The sequence below is a fragment of the Gaeumannomyces tritici genome (genome assembly GCF_000145635.1).
Source record: "Gaeumannomyces tritici R3-111a-1 unplaced genomic scaffold supercont2.3, whole genome shotgun sequence".
NCBI lineage: Eukaryota > Fungi > Ascomycota > Sordariomycetes > Magnaporthales > Magnaporthaceae > Gaeumannomyces > Gaeumannomyces tritici.
In genome coordinates this window covers 6,460,236-6,476,881 of record NW_008804547.1, presented here as the reverse complement: position 1 = coordinate 6,476,881, position 16,646 = coordinate 6,460,236, and the positions used below count along the sequence as shown (strand labels likewise).

Below are 16,646 nucleotides of genomic sequence, written 5' to 3'. Positions count from 1 at the left end.
AAAACAAAACCTACGAACAACTCACCACGCTTGTCGCACTCTTCCTGTGAAAGAAGATCCAGCCCAAACGCATGCTTGAACGCCGGCAGCTTTAGCACGCCGCCGATGTTGCCCGTGTCAAAGCCATAACTGGAGCCCGCAAACGCTATCGCCACGGTGACAAGGATCAACTGGCGGTTGAAGATATCTCGGGGGTCCGTCCTCCACTCAGGAGCGGCCCAAAGGGAAGTCCCGCCGCCCATGGTGCGTTCGCGTCACCTGGTGGTCCCTGATATCGGTAACCCGTAGCTGGGAATCGCGGTTGGAGGGGTTGCGGGAAAATACGCCCTGGATAAAGCGACCAGGGGCTTGGCCAACACAAGGAGGAACGTGTCCCGGGTGTCAAGCTCCCGCCTTTCTCTTTTATATATCCTACATGCCTTACTGCTATCTCTTTCGGCGCATTTGGCCCGCACGGGAAGACGAGAGATCGTCTTCTTGGCGTAAGCGTGCAGCGAAATCACTTCCCACACTCCTGCCAGGCCCTCGGCACCTTGTCATGGCCTGAGGGGACGAGCAAATACGACTCAGGGGTGAGGGTAGTCAACTGCCATTATTTCGAGCGGGCTGGCTGCATGGTAGACACCAGTGGTGGCTATTCTCTGTGTCCTGCAGGGCTTACAACCGATGAAAGCGCCTTGGGCTTGGTGCGCCACTATGCACATCTCCCTTCGTGCTCCATCATCCCAGTTCCCCCAACTTCTCCATCTCTACGGGCATAAACTTGAGGAAAGTAACAGCCGGCTGCCGCGAGGGTTCATGGTTCCTCGATTTCCAGTGTTGGGATTTTCCTGTGATGAACAACGACTCGTGACCCGGAGAGAAGGCCGGACAAGGAGGGAAGGACCACCTCAAAGATCGGGTCGTAATGCCCCACACCGACAATAACGGGTGTGGGCTGATGCGGGCCGAACCGGAACCATCCGATAGCGTTTGAGGGCGAGGGGCTCCGCTGGCGATATCTGTAGACCAAGGACATGACGAGGGCCATAATCCTGCAAGTGAAGCCTGAGCCATCGTCTTGCAGCAAAGCGAGCTCGGTGACTTGTTAATCCTCAACCCCCGTCATCGACAACGCTCGCCACCACGCCGCGAACGACAACCACGGCACAACCCACCAGCCATGATTCACTTCCACCCAGACCTGCGGCTCGTCGACATGGACGGCGAGCCCAAGCGGGAGGAGAACTACATCCAGTCCGACACGGACCAGGTGCACGCGTCCAACCTGCTAGTCCTCGACAGCGGGGAGGTGCTCTGCGCCTTTTTCGGCGGCTCCATGGAGGGCACATCGGACATCTACATCTGGCTGGCGCGGCTGGCACCTGGGGCCGACGAGTGGTCGGAGCCCGCGCGGGTGTCAGGCGACCCGGGCCGCAGCGAGCAGAACCCGGTCCTGTTCGAGGACCCGCGCACCAAGAACCTCTGGCTCCTCTACACGGCGCAGGAGCACGGCGCGCAGAACAAGTGCCTGGTGCGCCGCCGCGTGTCGACGGACCAAGGACGCACCTGGTCCGAGGCGCGCGAGGCCTTTTCCGACCGCGGCGTGCTTGTGCGGCAGCCCGTCACGGTGCTGCCGGACAAGGAGGGGCCGGGGAGGGACGTCTGGGTGCTGCCCGTGTTCCACTGCCGCGCGGCCGAGGGGGAGGAGTGGGTCGGCAACGACGACGTGTCGGCCGTCAGGTACTCGGCCGACGGCGGCGAGACGTGGAAGGAGAGCGTGGTGCCCGACTCGCGCGGCGCCGTGCACATGAACATCCGGCCGGACCCGGGCCCCGAGGGCGGCTGGGTTGCCGTCTTCCGCAGCCGCTGGGCCGACAACATCTACATGTCGCGCTCGCAGGACTGCATCACGTGGTTCAAGCCCCAGCCCACGGAACTGCCGAACCCCAACTCGGGCATCGGCATGGCAGTCACCAAGGGCGGGAGGCTCGCGCTGGTGTACAACGACTCGCGCGCGACGCCCGACATGGCGCGCCGCGAGGGCCTGTACGACGACCTCGAGACGGGCAAGCCCAAGCTCAGCAAGCAGGCAGTCATCGACGGCAAGCCGGCCATCTGGGGCACGCCGCGCAACAGGCTGACGCTGGCGACGTCGGACGACGGCGGGCGCACGTGGAAGACGCGGGGCCTGCTGGACGACGGGCTCGGGTTCTGCCTAACGAACAACTCCAAGGGCCAGAGGAACCGCGAGCTCAGCTATCCTAGCATCGCGGTCGCTGCTGACGGCACCATCCACATTGCCTACACGTTTTGGCGCATGCGGATCAAGTACTGCAGGATCAAGGAGGAGGATCTGAAATAGGGCGCTACTGCGAGTAGAGATGATGTACATGTGTAAATATCTTGGACCTCGGACGCAGATAAACATACACACACACACACCGGAACGTTTTCGTGACCACCCTCACTCATACACCTCAAACCCAACAAGGTCAGGGGCAAACCCAGACCCAGCGACACCAGCAAACTCAACCTCGTTGTCGCCAGCCCTGAAGCCGTCGAGTCGGATGTTGAGCCGTCCCGTCTCGAACCAGTCATTACCGCCGAGCGGAAACGCCCAGCGCCTTGCCGGCCCGCCGTTGACGCTGACCGTCATGTTGCGCGTGTTGTGGCCCCAGCCCCAGGCCGTCTGGAAGGCGTAGTCGTAGTTGATGAAGTCGACCCCGACGTACTTGGCCCCGCCCGCCGCCACGCTCACGTTGCCGAACCGCACCGTCGCGCGCTCACCCACGTCGCCGACCTTGTGGCCCACGGGCGCGCAGCCGTGCGTGCTGCCCGCGCACGACCGCAGCACCGCGCCCCCGCCCAGCGCCGCGGCGGTCGCCGGGTGGTAGTACAGCCCACCACCACCACCGCCACCACCATCCCTAGAAGACGGCGCCGGCGCGCCCTCGATGCCGTCCAGCACCAGCAGCTTCAGCTCGTGCGCCGCGAGCGCCACCTGGCGCGTCCCGGCCACGGCGCCCAGGTCGGCGGCGGCCCAGACGTCGCGCGCGGCGGCGGCCGACGCGACGCCCACAAAGGGCAGGTCCAGCGGCACCGTCTGCGACTCGTTGCGCCAGTTGGCGACGCCCACGACCTTCCTCCCGCCCGACAGGTCGCCGACCCAGACGTCCCACTCGCCCTCGGTGTCGCGCAGCGCCAGGCGGGCCGCCCGCGACAGCGGGTCCTGGTTCAGCGCGATGACTTCCCTGTTGCGCATGATGTCGAGCGACGCGGGCCGCGTCCGGCCTTGGTCGACGACGGCGCCGATGTGCAGCGGCGACTTCATGATGGACCACATGCCAAAGTGGAAGCGCTCCTCCTCGAGCGTCAGGCCGCCCAGCCCGACCACGAGCATGTCCAGGTCCGCGTAGGCGCCGGGCCGGGTGTGGCGCGCGTGCGGGACGGCCTGGTTGACGATGCGCCAGATGCTGCGCCAGCTATCGTAGATGTCGTTGCTCATGCGCCAGCTCTGGCCCGTGGCGGCGGCCCACGCCGGCACGTTCTCGCCGATGCCCCACTGGCAGAGCCAGTAGGCGATGTCGCGGCCCGTCTCCTTGAGCAGGCGGCCCATCTTGAGGAAGCGCGCGGGGGACTTGGCCTCGGCCGAGTCCGAGTCGACCATGACGGTGCGGGAGGTGGCGTAGCAGTTGTCGTACTTGAGCGAGTCCCCTCCCCACTCGGCAAAGGACGCGGCGTCGACCTCCTCGAACCCCAGCGAGGCCGGCAGGTCGGTGCTGCCGCACTGGAGGTAGCCCGCGCCCGAGTACAGGCCGAACCGGAGCCCGAGCCCGTGCACAAAGTCGCCGAGCGCGCGCCCGCCCGACGGGAACCGCGTCTCGTTCCACTGCAGGCGGCCCTGCGCGTCGCGGTCCCGGCCGTTCCAGCCGCAGTCGACCGTCACAGTCTTGTAGCCTAGGTCGCGGAAGCCCAGGTCGACGAGCCCGCGCGCGCTCGTCTTGATGTGCTCCTCGGACGGCGAGCACCCAAAGGTGTTGTAGCTGTTCCACCCCATCGGCGGCGTCGCGTCCGCGACCGCCACGGCCAGGGCGGCGGCCAGGGCGGCGCGGTTGAGGTGAGACGTTGGCGCGGCGGGCATTTTAACGTCCGAGTGGCCACTTGGTCTTGAAGGCAGGAGGGTAGGACCGCGAGCCATCTTTGATCACCTTTTAACAAATTGCAGCGGCGCACAAAATATAGATACCCCGACAGACAGCGCTGCCATTCTCTTCCTTTCGGCCTCTTTAGATCCCCAATCGCACAACACCACACCGATATCAGCCGCGGCCGGCAGGGTTGCATTCCCGCGCGCGGAATGCGACCTCGCGACCCCAACTACGCCGGGCCGAGACCAAGTCCCGTACGCTTAGTGGTGCGCGTCCGCGGAAGTTGCCCTTTCCCCACACGGCCCTCTGCCGATGCGGCAGGTGCTGGGTGTCATGACGTAAAGGTTCCCTTTCGAGTAGGCGCATTGCCCCATTCGGCCTTTTTGTTTCCCGGGTCTGCCGATCCCAACCTTGGCGGGCTGCCGTATCAGGGGCCCCAAGACTATGAGGGGCTATCCCCTCCCATCCCCTCACCTATTCGGCTTGCTCCCAATAGTGTTACCGGCTTTGTTATTGTCGTAACAGAGTCGGACTGATGACAGAAGAGTTGGTAATCGCAGTCATCTTATTACGCCGTACTATTACTCCCACTACAAGGGCCTCTCCCCCATGTAAAGTATATTGCCATGTCAATCTAGTCACGAGGCAAGCCAGAAAACTGCTGGGCACTTCTCGTTGCCATTTTTATATCACCCAAAGACGCAATCGCGGGAACGCCAGTCACCATACTGGTTTCTTTACGCATCTCCACCGCGGAAATCACCGGACGATAAATTAAAACCTTATCATTGAAAATAGATTGTCATTTACAAGACCGGTGAAGTTGACTTCCGGAGTGCGCCACGTGTGGTAACCCTACCCCGACTTGTGCTAATCGTCAGCATGCAGCAGATTCGACGATGCCCTTTTCTGCTCGAGCGAGTCAGGTCCCCAGGCAGGAATTTCGGGCACATTGGAGTGCGAGGGTTGGACAGATCAAGATGCCTCTGCCTCTGGTCGGAACCCATCGTTCCTGTCTCTCCATCTCCGCAGCGAGCTTAAACCAACAAAGCACCGCGCGGCTTGCAAAGGCCGCGCACGAACTCGGCGAGAAGACCGCGAACCCGCCAGAGAGGTCCACCAACCACCCCACAGCCAGCAGCAGGCCCGATCCAAAGACCCCGATCAATCCGGTCAGAAGAGCACAAGGGCACGGGAGAAGAAGGGTCGGGGGTCCCTTGGCTAATCCCGGCACGGGGAAGGTTGCATTGTGCATGCAGCGCCACGCTCGCAGCGCCGCGTGGGAATTCGCGCGGCTGAAGTACCTACTGTGTTACTACCAGCACCTTTCCTCTATGCTCAGTGCCGTTGTCAACCACTTCGTTCGAATACGGTACCGGCTTGATAGTTTCTGAGGAGACGAGTGCCGGGGCGGCCGTGGTGCTTAGCAGGGCCCCTGGGATGGAGCTGAGGTGGAGACGCCGTCGGCTCCTCGCGAGAGGAGGGACGGAAGATTGTCCAGCCAGAGTTAAACAAATCAGAAATAGAAAAAACAAGTGCCGCGGCGGGCGCGGGTTGCGTGTCGCTTAGGCGTGTCTAGAGGAGCGCTTCTTGGCTGGGATAACACGCGTATTAAGAACATAAGACCGGATCAGGACCTGGAGAAAAAGACCTGTGGCAGCCCGTACCTGTAAGCTGGGGCTTTCTGGGTCCGTCGTCCTTTTTCCATCCCTTTTTTGCAGCGTCTTTGTCTGGTTGATATCCCCCACTCGTGCCATGCCCTCCCTTTCCTTCTCCACCCCGACGACGCCCACGACACCTGGCCCTCCCACGCACGCAATGGCGACGACGGAGCTAATGTTGACGCCCGCCGACCTGAGCCGGCACCAGTCATCCCAGGACTGCTGGATCGCTGTGCACAGCAAGGTCTGGGACGTGACCGACTTCCTCAGCGAGCATCCCGGCGGGTCCGCAAGTATGCTTTTATTCTTTTCTTTTCGTCTCAACCTCTGCCCTTGAGCCGCGCGCTGGCAAAACAAAACAAAAGTGCGATGCTGACAAGACCCGACCTGGCGCAGTACTCTTGCAATATGCCGGCAAGGATGCCACTGCCGCCTACGACAACATCCACGCGCCCGGCATGCTGGAGGAGACCCTGAGCCCGGACAAGTTTAGGGGCAACTTCATCCCCGCGAGCAGCGACGCCGCTCCTCCGGGCGCTGAGGCTGAGGCCGAGGTTGAGCAGGAGCAGCAGCGGCAGCAACAGTACCAGCAGCCACATCATCATCATCATCGGCAGCAACAGTACCAGCAGCCGCATCATCATCATCGGCAGCCGCATCATCATCATCGGCAGCAACAGCTCCAGCAACAGCTCCAGCAGCAGCAGCAGCAGCAGCCCCAGCCCTACCGCAAGCCAGACCTATGCTCGTGCATTAACGCTGGGGACCTGCGCGAGGTGGCGGCGCGCACGCTGACGCCCAAGGCGTGGGCCTTTTACTCGTCGGCGGCGACGGACCTCAACACGCACGCGTGGAACCAGTCGTTCCTGCGCCGCGTCATGCTGCGGCCACGCGTGCTCCGCGACGTGGCCGAGACGAACCTGCGCCGCACCATCCTGGGCGTCGACTCGGCCGCGCCCTTCTTCATCAGCCCGGCCGCCATGGCGCGCCTGGCCCACCCGGACGGCGAGCTGGCCCTTGCGCGCGGTGCCGCCCGCGAGGGCGTCGTCCAGTGCATCTCCAACAACGCCAGCTACCCGCTCGCCGCCATCGCCGCCGCCGCCGACGACCTGTCCGCGGGCGACCGCCACCCCCTGACGGGCCCGCCCGGCCGGCAGGACTTTTTTTTCCAGCTCTACGTCAACTCGGACCGAGCCAAGACGGCGGACCTGCTGCGCAAGGCCAAGGGGCTCGGGGTGCGCGCCATCTTCGTCACCGTGGACGCGCCCGTGCCGGGGAAGCGCGAGGCCGACGAGCGCATCGCGGCCGAGGCCAACGTCGCGTCGGCCGTGTCGGGCGCCGTGGCCGGCAACGACAAGAAGGGCGGCGGCATGGGCCGGCTGATGGCGCAGTACGTCGAGAAGCGGCTGGTCTGGGAGGACATCGCCTGGATCCGCGAGACGTCGGGCCTGCCCGTGGTGCTCAAGGGCGTGCAGAGCGCCGAGGACGCGCGCCTGGCGGTCCGCTACGGCTGCGCCGGCGTCATGCTCAGCAACCACGGCGGCCGCTCGCTCGACACGGCCCAGCCCGCCGTCCTGGTGCTGCTGGAGCTGCACCGCCACGCGCCCGAGGTGTTTGACCACCTCGAGGTCATGGTCGACGGCGGCTTCGAGCGTGGCTCAGACATCCTCAAGGCCGTCTGCCTAGGCGCCAGCGCCGTTGGCATTGGCCGCCCGTTCCTGTACTCGCTGACGTACGGCGAGGAGGGTTGCGCGCACCTGATTCAGAGTGGGTTTTTTTTTCTGCATCCTGTCTGCCTGTCTGCCTGCCTGCCTGCCTGCATGCCTGCCATGAAGGACGTATTGCTGACTGCTCGTATTTTTTCGCCCCCCACAGTCCTCAAGGACGAGCTCGAGGTGTCGATGAAGCTCTGCGGCATCAACTCGCTGGACGAAGCTCACCCCGGGCTTGTCAACACGGCCGATATCGATCACCTTGTCCGCTCGGCATCTGAGCACCCCTGGATTCGCTGGAAGCCCAAGTCGCGGCTGTAATCTTTTCCTTGATCTCTACACGGCGTTTTCTCATGACCCACGATAATTGTCTGTTACGTCCACTGGCTGGCTACCTTGCTGTACATAACCACACCTGTTTCTGCACGAGGTACGCTTGTTCTTTAACATTTACATTGAATAATACTACCTACCTCAGCTGTCTCTGCATTTGCAGGTCGTCCTACGCCACCACCCGACCCTCTGGACATGGCGTCGTCCCCTGACATCCAACCAGCGCTAGCGGGCAACTTTAGCCAGATCGCACAACGCATATTGGTCCGGTTCAACGATCTGAAGCCATGCCGCCGCGCTGCAGCGTCCGTGTGTCCGAGTCAAAGTCCCTATCTGCCACTGCCGGCGTCGCATCCTTCCTCGATCGACTCGGCGGCGCTGCATGCATGCATCATTACGAGAATTCGGCCGGTGAGCCCCAAGAAGCGGAGGGGATAAGCACACAGAACTTGGGAGAGCGCGTGGCAGCGTCTCATCCCCCGCATCTGGTGGCGTTATGCAGCGAGCCCGCGTCACTTAGTTTGCCCCGACAGAGGAAAGCCGCTACAAGGCGACGGGAATTGGACGGGGAGAGCGAGGTGGGCCGGCGAGAAGCCCGGCTGGGACTCGCATCATCCTCCGCACGGGTCGCCGTGGGCTTGGCTTCCCCATACCCACCCCTCAGGCAGGGGTCCCCGCGCCGGGCGAGTTAGCGCGTCCCAATGTCATGGCGCTATGACGTGAGCCACATGGCGGGGATTCCGTGCCGTGCTCGGCCATATCGCGCCTTGTCTTTTAGAGGGGGGGAATCGCGGGTTGGGCCGACGGGGCTGATGTTGGTCCGGTTTATCTGACAGCCGCCCTGCTCTTATTCGACCCTCCTCTGTCGTCTCGTTGGAGAAACACCACGTCGACAGCCGACCCCGCCCACCGCCCGCCGCCGCCGCAATGCCCACCTCCACCCTCGCCCCCAAGGCCCGGCCCCTGCCGCAGGGCGTATACACACCCGTGCTGACGCTGTACAGGGCCGACGCGGCTCAGGAGGTCGACTACGACGCCATGCGCCTACACGCGCGCCACCTCCTGCGCTCCGGCCAGCACGGGCTCGTGTACCTGGGCACCAACGGCGAGCTGGCGCTGCTGGACCGCGCCGAGCGCGTCAAGATCGTCGCCATGGCGCGCTCCGCCGTCGCCGACGTCGGCCCGCCCGCCGACTACCCCATCGTGGCCGGCGTCAGCGCCCAGAGCACCAGGGAGACTATCCTGTGCGCGCGCGAGGCGGCCGAGGCGGGCGCTAATTTTGGCCTGCTGCTGCCGCCCAGCTACTGGGCCAAGGCCGTCACGCCCGACGCCCTGCTGGCGTACTACCGGGAGGTTGCCGATGCGAGCCCGATGCCTATTGTGATTTACAACGTGGGTGCCTCTCTGTTGTTATCATGGTTGTTTGTGGCGTATCCGCATCTAAAACGAAGAAATGCTGACGAAAAAACAAACCCTCAGTTCCCCGGCGTCACGGGCGGCATCGACCTCGGCTCGGACCAGATCGCGGCCCTGGCCGAGCACCCCAACATCGTGGCCGTCAAGCTCACGTGCGGCAACGTCGGCAAGGTGGTGCGCCTGGCCTCCAAGTTCGCGCCCGCCCAGTTCGGCGTCTACGGCGGCTCGGCCGACTACCTGGTGCCGACGCTCGAGGGCGGCGGCGTCGGCTGCGTCACTGGTATGGGCAACGTTTTCCCGCGCGCCACCGCCCGCGTGTACGACCTGTGGCGTGAAGGCAAGGTCGACGAGGCCAAGAAGCTGCAGGAGCTCGTTGGCAATGCCGAGTGGGCGTGCAAGAAGGGGCTGTCGCTGGCCAAGTTTGCCGCCTGGCACTTTGTCGGGAAGAAGCACCTGGGGCTGCAGGACAGGGCCACGTTTGCGCCGCGAAAGCCGTACCTGGAGCCTGGCGAGGCGCAGAGGGAGTGGACTGTCAGGACGATGCAGGTGCTTGAGGAGGCTGAGGAGGCGATTCCGCTGAGGAGTTTCAAGTAATGGGGTGTGTGGGTACAATACCTGTAAATAAGATAAAATTCTATCGTTAGTTTGAACTAGAATACCCTGAAACTGTTGTTAAACCGACTAAACCTGCATAATTACTATTTCCGTAATACAACGTGTCACCCACGCGAGGATATGTGATAAATACGCGGTAGACAAGTGATACAAAGGCTAGATGGATATACAAGGCAGCTGTTTGGGCAAGACACCTTCTTGACAGTTTATGTCAAAGTTGGCAATAATAAATGTTTTTATGCAACCAGCATCCGTTTGGTAATCGGAATTTCTGGTTCGTGCGACACCAGCCAGGCACATACCAGAAAGCCCTCCCTGGTTACACGCTATATAATGGAGCCGGTTCTGGACCAAAGGGAAGCAGAGTTGGCTGCAGTTCGCAAAAGAGCTCCAAGGAAGAAACGAGATAAGAAGCCATTGGTTCTTAGAAGAAAGATGACTGACTGAAAACAATGCGAGCAGGCAGAGTCCGAGGCACCACGAATAATGCGCCAGGCAAAACACGGCCCGACTCGCTCTTGACCTGCCTTAAAGGGAACTACCCCGCCCTGCTGGGCTCTGTTGATTCGTCCAACTGGCGACCAGGAACCAGGAACCGGTCGGGTGGTGTGCCTGCTGAGGAGCACGGGTCGCTATCAACCACGACCAGGCCTGATAAGCCGGCATAACCCTACCGCTACGCGAGAGCAGCAGCATCAGCACTCGACAACAACACGCCGCCATTTGGGACCTGCCTCGCTCGCCATCCAAACCATCAAGACAGACAGACCCCGCGCCCAAGATGCCATCCCTGAACCACAGCAGCCTGCTCCTTCTGGCGACGTGGCTCTGCGCGGCCCTCGCGGCCCTGCAGCCCAACGTCACCGTCAAGGGCCACCCGTTCCCGCGCCTGATCGACGCGACCCTCGACGATCTGGCCCGCGGCCTGGAGGAGGGCCTCTTCACCAGTGTCGACCTGGTCATGGCCTACACGGGGCGCATCGGCGAGGCCAACGCCCGCTTCCGCGCCGTCACCGAACTGAACCCGGACGCCATCGCCGTCGCGGCCGAGCTTGACGCCGAGCGGGCGGCGGGCAGGACGAGGGGTCCGCTGCACGGCGTGCCCGTGCTGATCAAGAACAACATCGCCACCGCCGACGCCATGAACAACACGGCCGGCTCGTACGCGCTCCTCGGCGCCGTCGTGCCCAGGGACTCGTTCGTCGCCGCGAGGCTGCGCGCCGCCGGCGCCGTCATACTGGGCAAGGCGAACCTGAGCCAGTGGGCCAACTACCGGAGCATGAACAGTACCAATGGCTGGAGTGCTCACGGCGGGCAGGTCATGGGCGCATATCACGAGCGCCAAGATCCCAGTGTAAGTTTTTCTTTTTTGCTTCTGCTCTCCCACCTCATCGCCCGTGATTCCCATGCCACGTCCATCAAACCCTGTTACATACCACACCCAGCCCAGCGCGCAGCTGCTGACACCATGACAGGGCAGCTCGAGCGGAAGCGCCGTCGCGTCGGCCCTCGGCCTGGCCTGGGCCGCCCTGGGCACCGAGACGGACGGGTCCATCCTCTCGCCCTCGAGCGTCGGCAGCCTCGTGGGCATCAAGCCGACGGTCGGGCTCACGTCGCGCGACCTCGTGATCCCCATCAGCGAGCACCAGGACACGGTCGGGCCCATGGCGCGCACAGTCCGGGACGCGGCGCGCCTGCTGCAGGCCATCGCCGGCGTCGACGCCAACGACAACTACACCTCGGCCATCCCGGGCGGCGCCGTCCCCGACTACGCCGCCGCCTGCGATGTTGACCGCCATGCCCTCGGCGGCGCCCGCATCGGCTTCCCGCTCAACGTGCTCGAGCTCTACGGGGCGACTAACGGTTCCGACCCGGAGCTCGCCGCCTTCGAGGCCGCCCTGGCGCTCATGGAGGCCGCGGGCGCCACCATCGTCCGGGGCGAGGCCAACTTCACGGCCGCCGCCGAGCAGAGCAGGTCCGACTCGGAGATGACGGTGCTCAACGCCGACTTCACCGTCAACCTGGCGTCGTACCTCTCCAAGCTGTCGTCCAACCCGTCGGGCGTCAAGAGCCTGCAGGACGTGCGGCGCTTCACGCAGCAGACCGCGCCCGAGCTGGAGGCGTACCCGGACCGCGACACGGCCATCTGGGACGTGGTGCTCGACCGACCGGGCTTCAACAACACGGACCCGCGCGCCTGGGCTGCATATCAGAAGAACCTCTACTTTGGCGGCGAGGGCGGCCTCGTGGGCGCCATAAGCCGCAACCGACTCGACGCTGTCGTGCTGCCGACCCTTTACGCCTCCAGCTGGGCCGCCATCAACGGCGCCCCCGTCGTGACGGTGCCGCTGGGGTACTACCCGCCCGACTGGCACGAGGAGGAGTCGCAGCGGGGGCTCATCTTTCACGGCCCCAACATTCCGTTCGTCCACCCTCCCTGCTTGCGACTTTTGTTTTTCTATGCAACAGCCAAAAGAATTTTGCTGACTGCTTGACATACACAGATTCGGAATCAGCTTCCTCGGCGCGCACTGGACCGAGGAGAAGCTCATCGGGCTCGCCTACGACTTTGAGCAGCGGACCCAAGTCAGGGACAATGTCGCCCCGTTCGCCATCCCGTCGACCGAGATTGGAGACGTCGCCGGCTATTAGTGGGAGTCGTCGGCGTGCCCGGGCTTTTTCAATCCGTACTTGAATGACTGGATGGAGTTATCCTGAGGGGTCGAGGAGAAATAGAAAAGACTATTGGGACTGATCTGCTGCAGTCCGGTCATGGAGGCCTCAAGTGAGGAGGACCTCATCCATCTACCAGAAACATTCCCGGTTCAAAATAAGATCGAGTCAGTTGGAGCCCTATTTAGAAAGCCCAAGCCCTGGGTACGGTTTTACCAGTAGAGTACCACATTAGATGAGTAGGGATTGCAGGAGTTCTTTTCACGCAGTGGCTTGATGATAGAGTTACCTCATCCGAAGCCCTTTTCAAACCACCCGTTAAATTAAACCGGCTGAGAGGGTACAAACCCGTCCATGCTCTCACCCGAGCCCTCAACACCTTGCCATCTGATCACGCCAGCCTCTTGTGTGGCCCAACGGCAAGAACGCTGCAGCAATACCAAGTCCCCGAGCCGGGCTGCATGACCCGTCCCTTGCCGCAGCCCGCTCCTCGACGACACCAGCGTCCCGTCCGTTCCCGTCGAGAAACCTCGTCCGTTTCCACCCCCAAACCCTGTTACAAACCCAATTCCAAAAGAAGAAGCAGCCGCATGGGTTCGAACCCCCCGAACCCCCAACCCCTCTTTTGCCGAGATGTGACGAACAAGAGACTTCCGCATCCGCCCAGGATTGCGAATGACATGCGGTCCCGGCCAGCCTGTCAAGATGTCCGTCAGGGCGTCGCAGACAATCAGACGACGTTGACAGACGCGAGTGTTGGGGACTCACGTACGAGATCCCCGCCTCCGCATCTGCCGCAGCATACGAGAGTCCCGTCCAGCGCCGGCTGCGCTCGCCTACTAGCCGCGCAAGAGTCACGGCGGGAAACTCTGCCCCCCGCGAGATGGCCGCCGACGCAGTCTCAATTCGTCGAGGCCTGGTCCGATCTGGGAAGGAAATGACGTTCTCGAGTTCCCAGTCTCGTAGCGAGGGCTGCCCACTGACCATCGTTGGTCGGCGCGATAACGCGTATAAAGAGGTGCTCGCCGTAGCTACAGGAGAAGCAGGAAGTCTAGCCCTCATCAGCCAGCAAGCAGTCCTCCCGGATCTTCCATCACCGTTCCCCCGCGCTCGCTCCATCACTCACAACCCTCCGGCCAGCCTCATCCGTCCTTTTGGGCCAAACCACCCACCAGCGCAGGCACAAAACACACGCTGCAACAATGCGTCTCACCCAATTTATCCTGCTGATGGGCACCGGCGCCGTCTTGACAGCGCCCGTCTCCAAGGGGGCGGAAGACAGGTGAGAATGTCCGCGGCGGTACGATGCTGGCTTCAGTCGAACTGACTCCTCCACCACCAACCCCCAGGGCCCTCGGCGTCCCCGGAAGCAATGTGCTCAGCTACACCGTCCCGCGGGACGTCGGACTCGGCAGGCGCTAGTATGCTAGGCCGGCGCGACGACGAGGAGACCGAGGGGCCCAAGGAGCCAAAGCCCGAAAAGCCCGAGCCCAAACAGCCGAAGCCCGAAAAGCCGGAGCCCAAAGAGCCCAAGCCCGAGAAGCCTGAGCCGAAGAAACCCGAGCCAAAGAAGCCTGAACCAAAAGAGCCCAAGGAGCCCAAATCGCCAGCGGCGCCTCTCCCGTACCCCAAGCCCGCCCCAGTCCCAGTCCCGGTCTCGGTCCCGTACCCCAAGGCTGCTCCCGTTCCGGTTCCGGTCCCGTATCCCGTCCCGGGAAAGCCCGTGCCCGTCCCTCCGCCTGTGCCGGCGCCAGGGTATGGCCCGAAGGGTCCCGGCAAGGGAGGTCCTGGCAAGGAGGATGGCGACGAGGAGGACGCTCTGACCTCCCAAACTTGACCGAGAGCCCGTGAGGCAGCGCAGAGCCGCTCCGGTCTTTGGCATAGAGTCGAGATGAGAGATCGCTGGGCTTTAATTTAGGTCACATCTTTCGGCGAGATGAATGGCTAGATTCTTCTTTCAGTGTCCTGCCGGGCCCGGCAAAACCACTGCCAAGTGTCATGTTGGCACAAAGCCTTTCTTTTAATATATCTCCTAGGCGATACTACATAGGCCGAAATTATTCGTCATAGTCGCATTAAAATGCCTCAGAGTAAGCCTCGAACAGGGTCTTGAGTGCACCGAGCTTACAGCTCCTTGGCCGCCCGCTTCGCCGCCCACTCGTCCAGCCAGACCTGGACAAACGTGACCATCTGCGCCTGCGATCCCGACACGTCCAGGGGAGGAAAGTAGCCGGGCACCGTCTCGTTGGCAAACACGCCGTTCTCGTCCCAGTGGTGGACGGCCTTGGGGATTAGGAAGACGGGCTCGTCCAGGGTCGACTTTCGCGGGGGCAGGCCGATGGCGTTGACGCCGGCGGCGCGCCAGGGGTCCCACTCGCCGTCGACAAAGGCCAGGCGCGGGTAGCTGATGTCGAAGCCGCCGTACCGGTTGATGCGGTCCAGGTCTGCCTGGCCCGTCATGTTGAAGAAGTTGCGGCAGCTGGCCGTCGCCGTTTCGAGGTCGACCAGGCGCGAGATCAGCGGCAGCTGGTCCGCCGGCACGCCGCTGCCCGTCTGGATGTAGCCCCACTCGGTGCAGACCTGGTAGGGCCACAGGCGGTCGGTGCGGGACAGGTCGACGCCCTCCCACGACTTGGGATCGTGCGACCCCCAGCACCCGTCCTGGGAGCCGCGGCAGCGCTGGACGCTGGTGAGGTCGACGTAGCCGATGTAGTTGAGGAAGCGGTTCTCGAGGCTCGTGCCGAGCTCCTTCTCATAACCGCCCAGCCTCATCAGCTCCTGCACGACCGAGCGCTTGGACTCGGTGGCCGGATACACGACGGCGTCGGACGAGACGTTGCTGCAATAGTTGAAGAACTCAACCGAGCCGGCCGCGGGATCCCAGTTGTAGCTCTGCAGGGAGTAGATGCCGTTGTTGATGGCGCCGGCAAAGTCGTCGTTGTAGGTGATGTTGGGCATGCCAAAGGCAGCCTTGAGACGCTGCGCCTGCGGGTCGTCGTTGGCGCGGCCCATCAGGATGTTGTCGACAATGTGCGTCAGCTTGCGCGTCGACTCGACGCAGGCAGGCGGCCCGTAGACAGCAGCGGCCTCGAAGTACTTCCAGTAATCCCAAATCGCCTTGGGCACGCCCGAGGACGAAATGGCTCCCCAGAAGAGGTCCGGGTAGAGTTTGCGGAGAAAGGCGACGAAAGCACCAGCGTACGAGCCGCCGTAAGCGATCCAGGGGGTAACGTCGGGGCTGAGGTTCACGTTCTCGAGCCCGGGGAATTTGACATTCTTGGCGAAGTAGGCAGTATCGGCCAAAGCCTGCTCCGTGGTGAGGAAGCGCAGGTTTTCGGTGCTGAAGTCGCTGGTAGGGACGCTGGTGCCGTAGTAGCGATGCTCCAGGATCACGCCAACGCCGCCGGTGGCCTTGGCCAGGATGTTGACGATGCCTTTCTGTAGGAACGGAAGGCGACCAACGCCGCTCGTCTCGCCGGCGCCAAGCACAATGACGGGCCCGCCAGGCTTGTAGTACTGGGCATCGAACCAGTAACGAAGCGGGAACGAGCCGTCAGAGTGCGGCTCGTAGCGGCTGTCGTTGTGAAAGTGGTCGATGGGGACCGAGAGGTTGTACTCTCGGTATAGCCGCGATGGGTTGGGGGCCTGTCTGCGGGCCAGGCCAAGCTTCTCGCCCTGGTCGTGTTCCCGCAGGGCCTCCCTGTCGATGGGCGGCAGCGGGAAGCGCTGGAGGGCCTGGGCTGCAGAGAGCAGCGAGGCGGCAACGAGGCCGATGCTGCGAAAAGAAACCATTGCGTCAGGACGGGCAGCAGTGGCACCTGGGAGGGGTGGGGAAAAAAGGAGCAGAGAATATCAAGGCCGGATCTAGGGGGGCGGGCATTTATACGAGTACCGATTTTGCGCTCTCTGCCGTGTCAGCACGGCTGCATGGCGATGGGGACTCGCGTCCCTGACGCTGCACCAGGTGTGGCTGGAATCTGCTGCCCGACAGAGGCAGGGGTGCGGGACGACTGCTCAAGGCGGAAGGTGGTAGCCACTGCCGAGATTACGGCCATGTCATGCGGGCTCCCATTTCAAAGTCAATTAACACCACCAAAAAAACACCA

The 16,646-nt window shown here is 63.0% G+C and overlaps 8 protein-coding genes across 8 annotated transcripts in view; 5 read left to right on the top strand and 3 right to left on the bottom strand.

Annotated features, from left to right (window-relative positions):
• GGTG_07296 (H(+)/hexose cotransporter 1) overlaps positions 1-242 on the bottom strand; it is a gene marked incomplete at both ends in the record, with an annotated part of 2,231 nt that extends 1,989 nt beyond the window's left edge. The window contains one exon of the mRNA XM_009225120.1: positions 26-242. Coding sequence (XP_009223384.1) covers positions 26-242 — 217 coding nt within the window. The remainder of the gene's footprint in view (positions 1-25) is intronic.
• Positions 243-1,018: 776 nt separating this feature from the next.
• Positions 1,019-2,425, top strand: GGTG_07295 (glycosyl hydrolase). Its single transcript, XM_009225119.1, has one exon. The coding sequence runs from the start codon at positions 1,163-1,165 to the stop codon at positions 2,342-2,344; it is 1,182 nt and encodes a 393-aa protein (XP_009223383.1). The 5' UTR covers positions 1,019-1,162; the 3' UTR covers positions 2,345-2,425.
• Positions 2,336-4,370, bottom strand: GGTG_07294 (hypothetical protein). Its single transcript, XM_009225118.1, has one exon. It carries the CDS (start codon positions 4,178-4,180, stop codon positions 2,447-2,449), a length of 1,734 nt encoding a protein of 577 aa, XP_009223382.1. The 5' UTR covers positions 4,181-4,370; the 3' UTR covers positions 2,336-2,446.
• A 1,578-nt stretch (positions 4,371-5,948) lies between these two features.
• Positions 5,949-7,824, top strand: GGTG_07293 (hypothetical protein; the record flags this gene model as incomplete). Its single annotated transcript, XM_009225117.1, has 4 exons — positions 5,949-6,084; positions 6,188-6,345; positions 6,514-7,558; positions 7,667-7,824. The coding sequence occupies 4 exons, from the start codon at positions 5,949-5,951 to the stop codon at positions 7,822-7,824; spliced, it is 1,497 nt and encodes a 498-aa protein (XP_009223381.1).
• A 939-nt stretch (positions 7,825-8,763) lies between these two features.
• GGTG_07292 (dihydrodipicolinate synthase) lies at positions 8,764-9,932 on the top strand (the record flags this gene model as incomplete). Its single annotated transcript, XM_009225116.1, has 2 exons — positions 8,764-9,228; positions 9,316-9,932. The coding sequence occupies 2 exons, from the start codon at positions 8,764-8,766 to the stop codon at positions 9,844-9,846; spliced, it is 996 nt and encodes a 331-aa protein (XP_009223380.1). The 3' UTR covers positions 9,847-9,932.
• Positions 9,933-10,576: 644 nt separating this feature from the next.
• On the top strand, positions 10,577-12,894 carry GGTG_07291 (glutamyl-tRNA(Gln) amidotransferase subunit A). The gene is made up of 3 exons (XM_009225115.1): positions 10,577-11,221; positions 11,343-12,289; positions 12,372-12,894. Exons 1-3 carry the CDS (start codon positions 10,649-10,651, stop codon positions 12,517-12,519), a joined length of 1,668 nt encoding a protein of 555 aa, XP_009223379.1. The 5' UTR covers positions 10,577-10,648; the 3' UTR covers positions 12,520-12,894.
• Positions 12,895-13,912: 1,018 nt separating this feature from the next.
• On the top strand, positions 13,913-14,377 carry GGTG_07290 (hypothetical protein; the record flags this gene model as incomplete). Its single annotated transcript, XM_009225114.1, has 1 exon — positions 13,913-14,377. One exon carries the CDS (start codon positions 13,913-13,915, stop codon positions 14,375-14,377), a length of 465 nt encoding a protein of 154 aa, XP_009223378.1.
• A 48-nt stretch (positions 14,378-14,425) lies between these two features.
• On the bottom strand, positions 14,426-16,423 carry GGTG_07289 (hypothetical protein). Its single transcript, XM_009225113.1, has one exon. The coding sequence runs from the start codon at positions 16,330-16,332 to the stop codon at positions 14,665-14,667; it is 1,668 nt and encodes a 555-aa protein (XP_009223377.1). The 5' UTR covers positions 16,333-16,423; the 3' UTR covers positions 14,426-14,664.
• Between the last annotated feature and the right edge of the window lie 223 nt (positions 16,424-16,646).

Bases quoted from the DNA above. Each gene is read 5' to 3' on its own strand.
- GGTG_07295 (XM_009225119.1), top strand. From the start codon at position 1,163: ATGATTCACTTCCACCCAGACCTGCGGCTCGTCGACATGGACGGCGAG.
- GGTG_07294 (XM_009225118.1), bottom strand. From the start codon at position 4,180: ATGGCTCGCGGTCCTACCCTCCTGCCTTCAAGACCAAGTGGCCACTCG.
- GGTG_07291 (XM_009225115.1), top strand. From the start codon at position 10,649: ATGCCATCCCTGAACCACAGCAGCCTGCTCCTTCTGGCGACGTGGCTC. The intron at 11,222-11,342 runs GTAAGTTTTTCT...ACACCATGACAG, and splicing joins ACGAGCGCCAAGATCCCAGT to GGCAGCTCGAGCGGAAGCGC. The intron at 12,290-12,371 runs GTTCGTCCACCC...TGACATACACAG, and splicing joins TTTCACGGCCCCAACATTCC to ATTCGGAATCAGCTTCCTCG.
- GGTG_07289 (XM_009225113.1), bottom strand. From the start codon at position 16,332: ATGGTTTCTTTTCGCAGCATCGGCCTCGTTGCCGCCTCGCTGCTCTCT.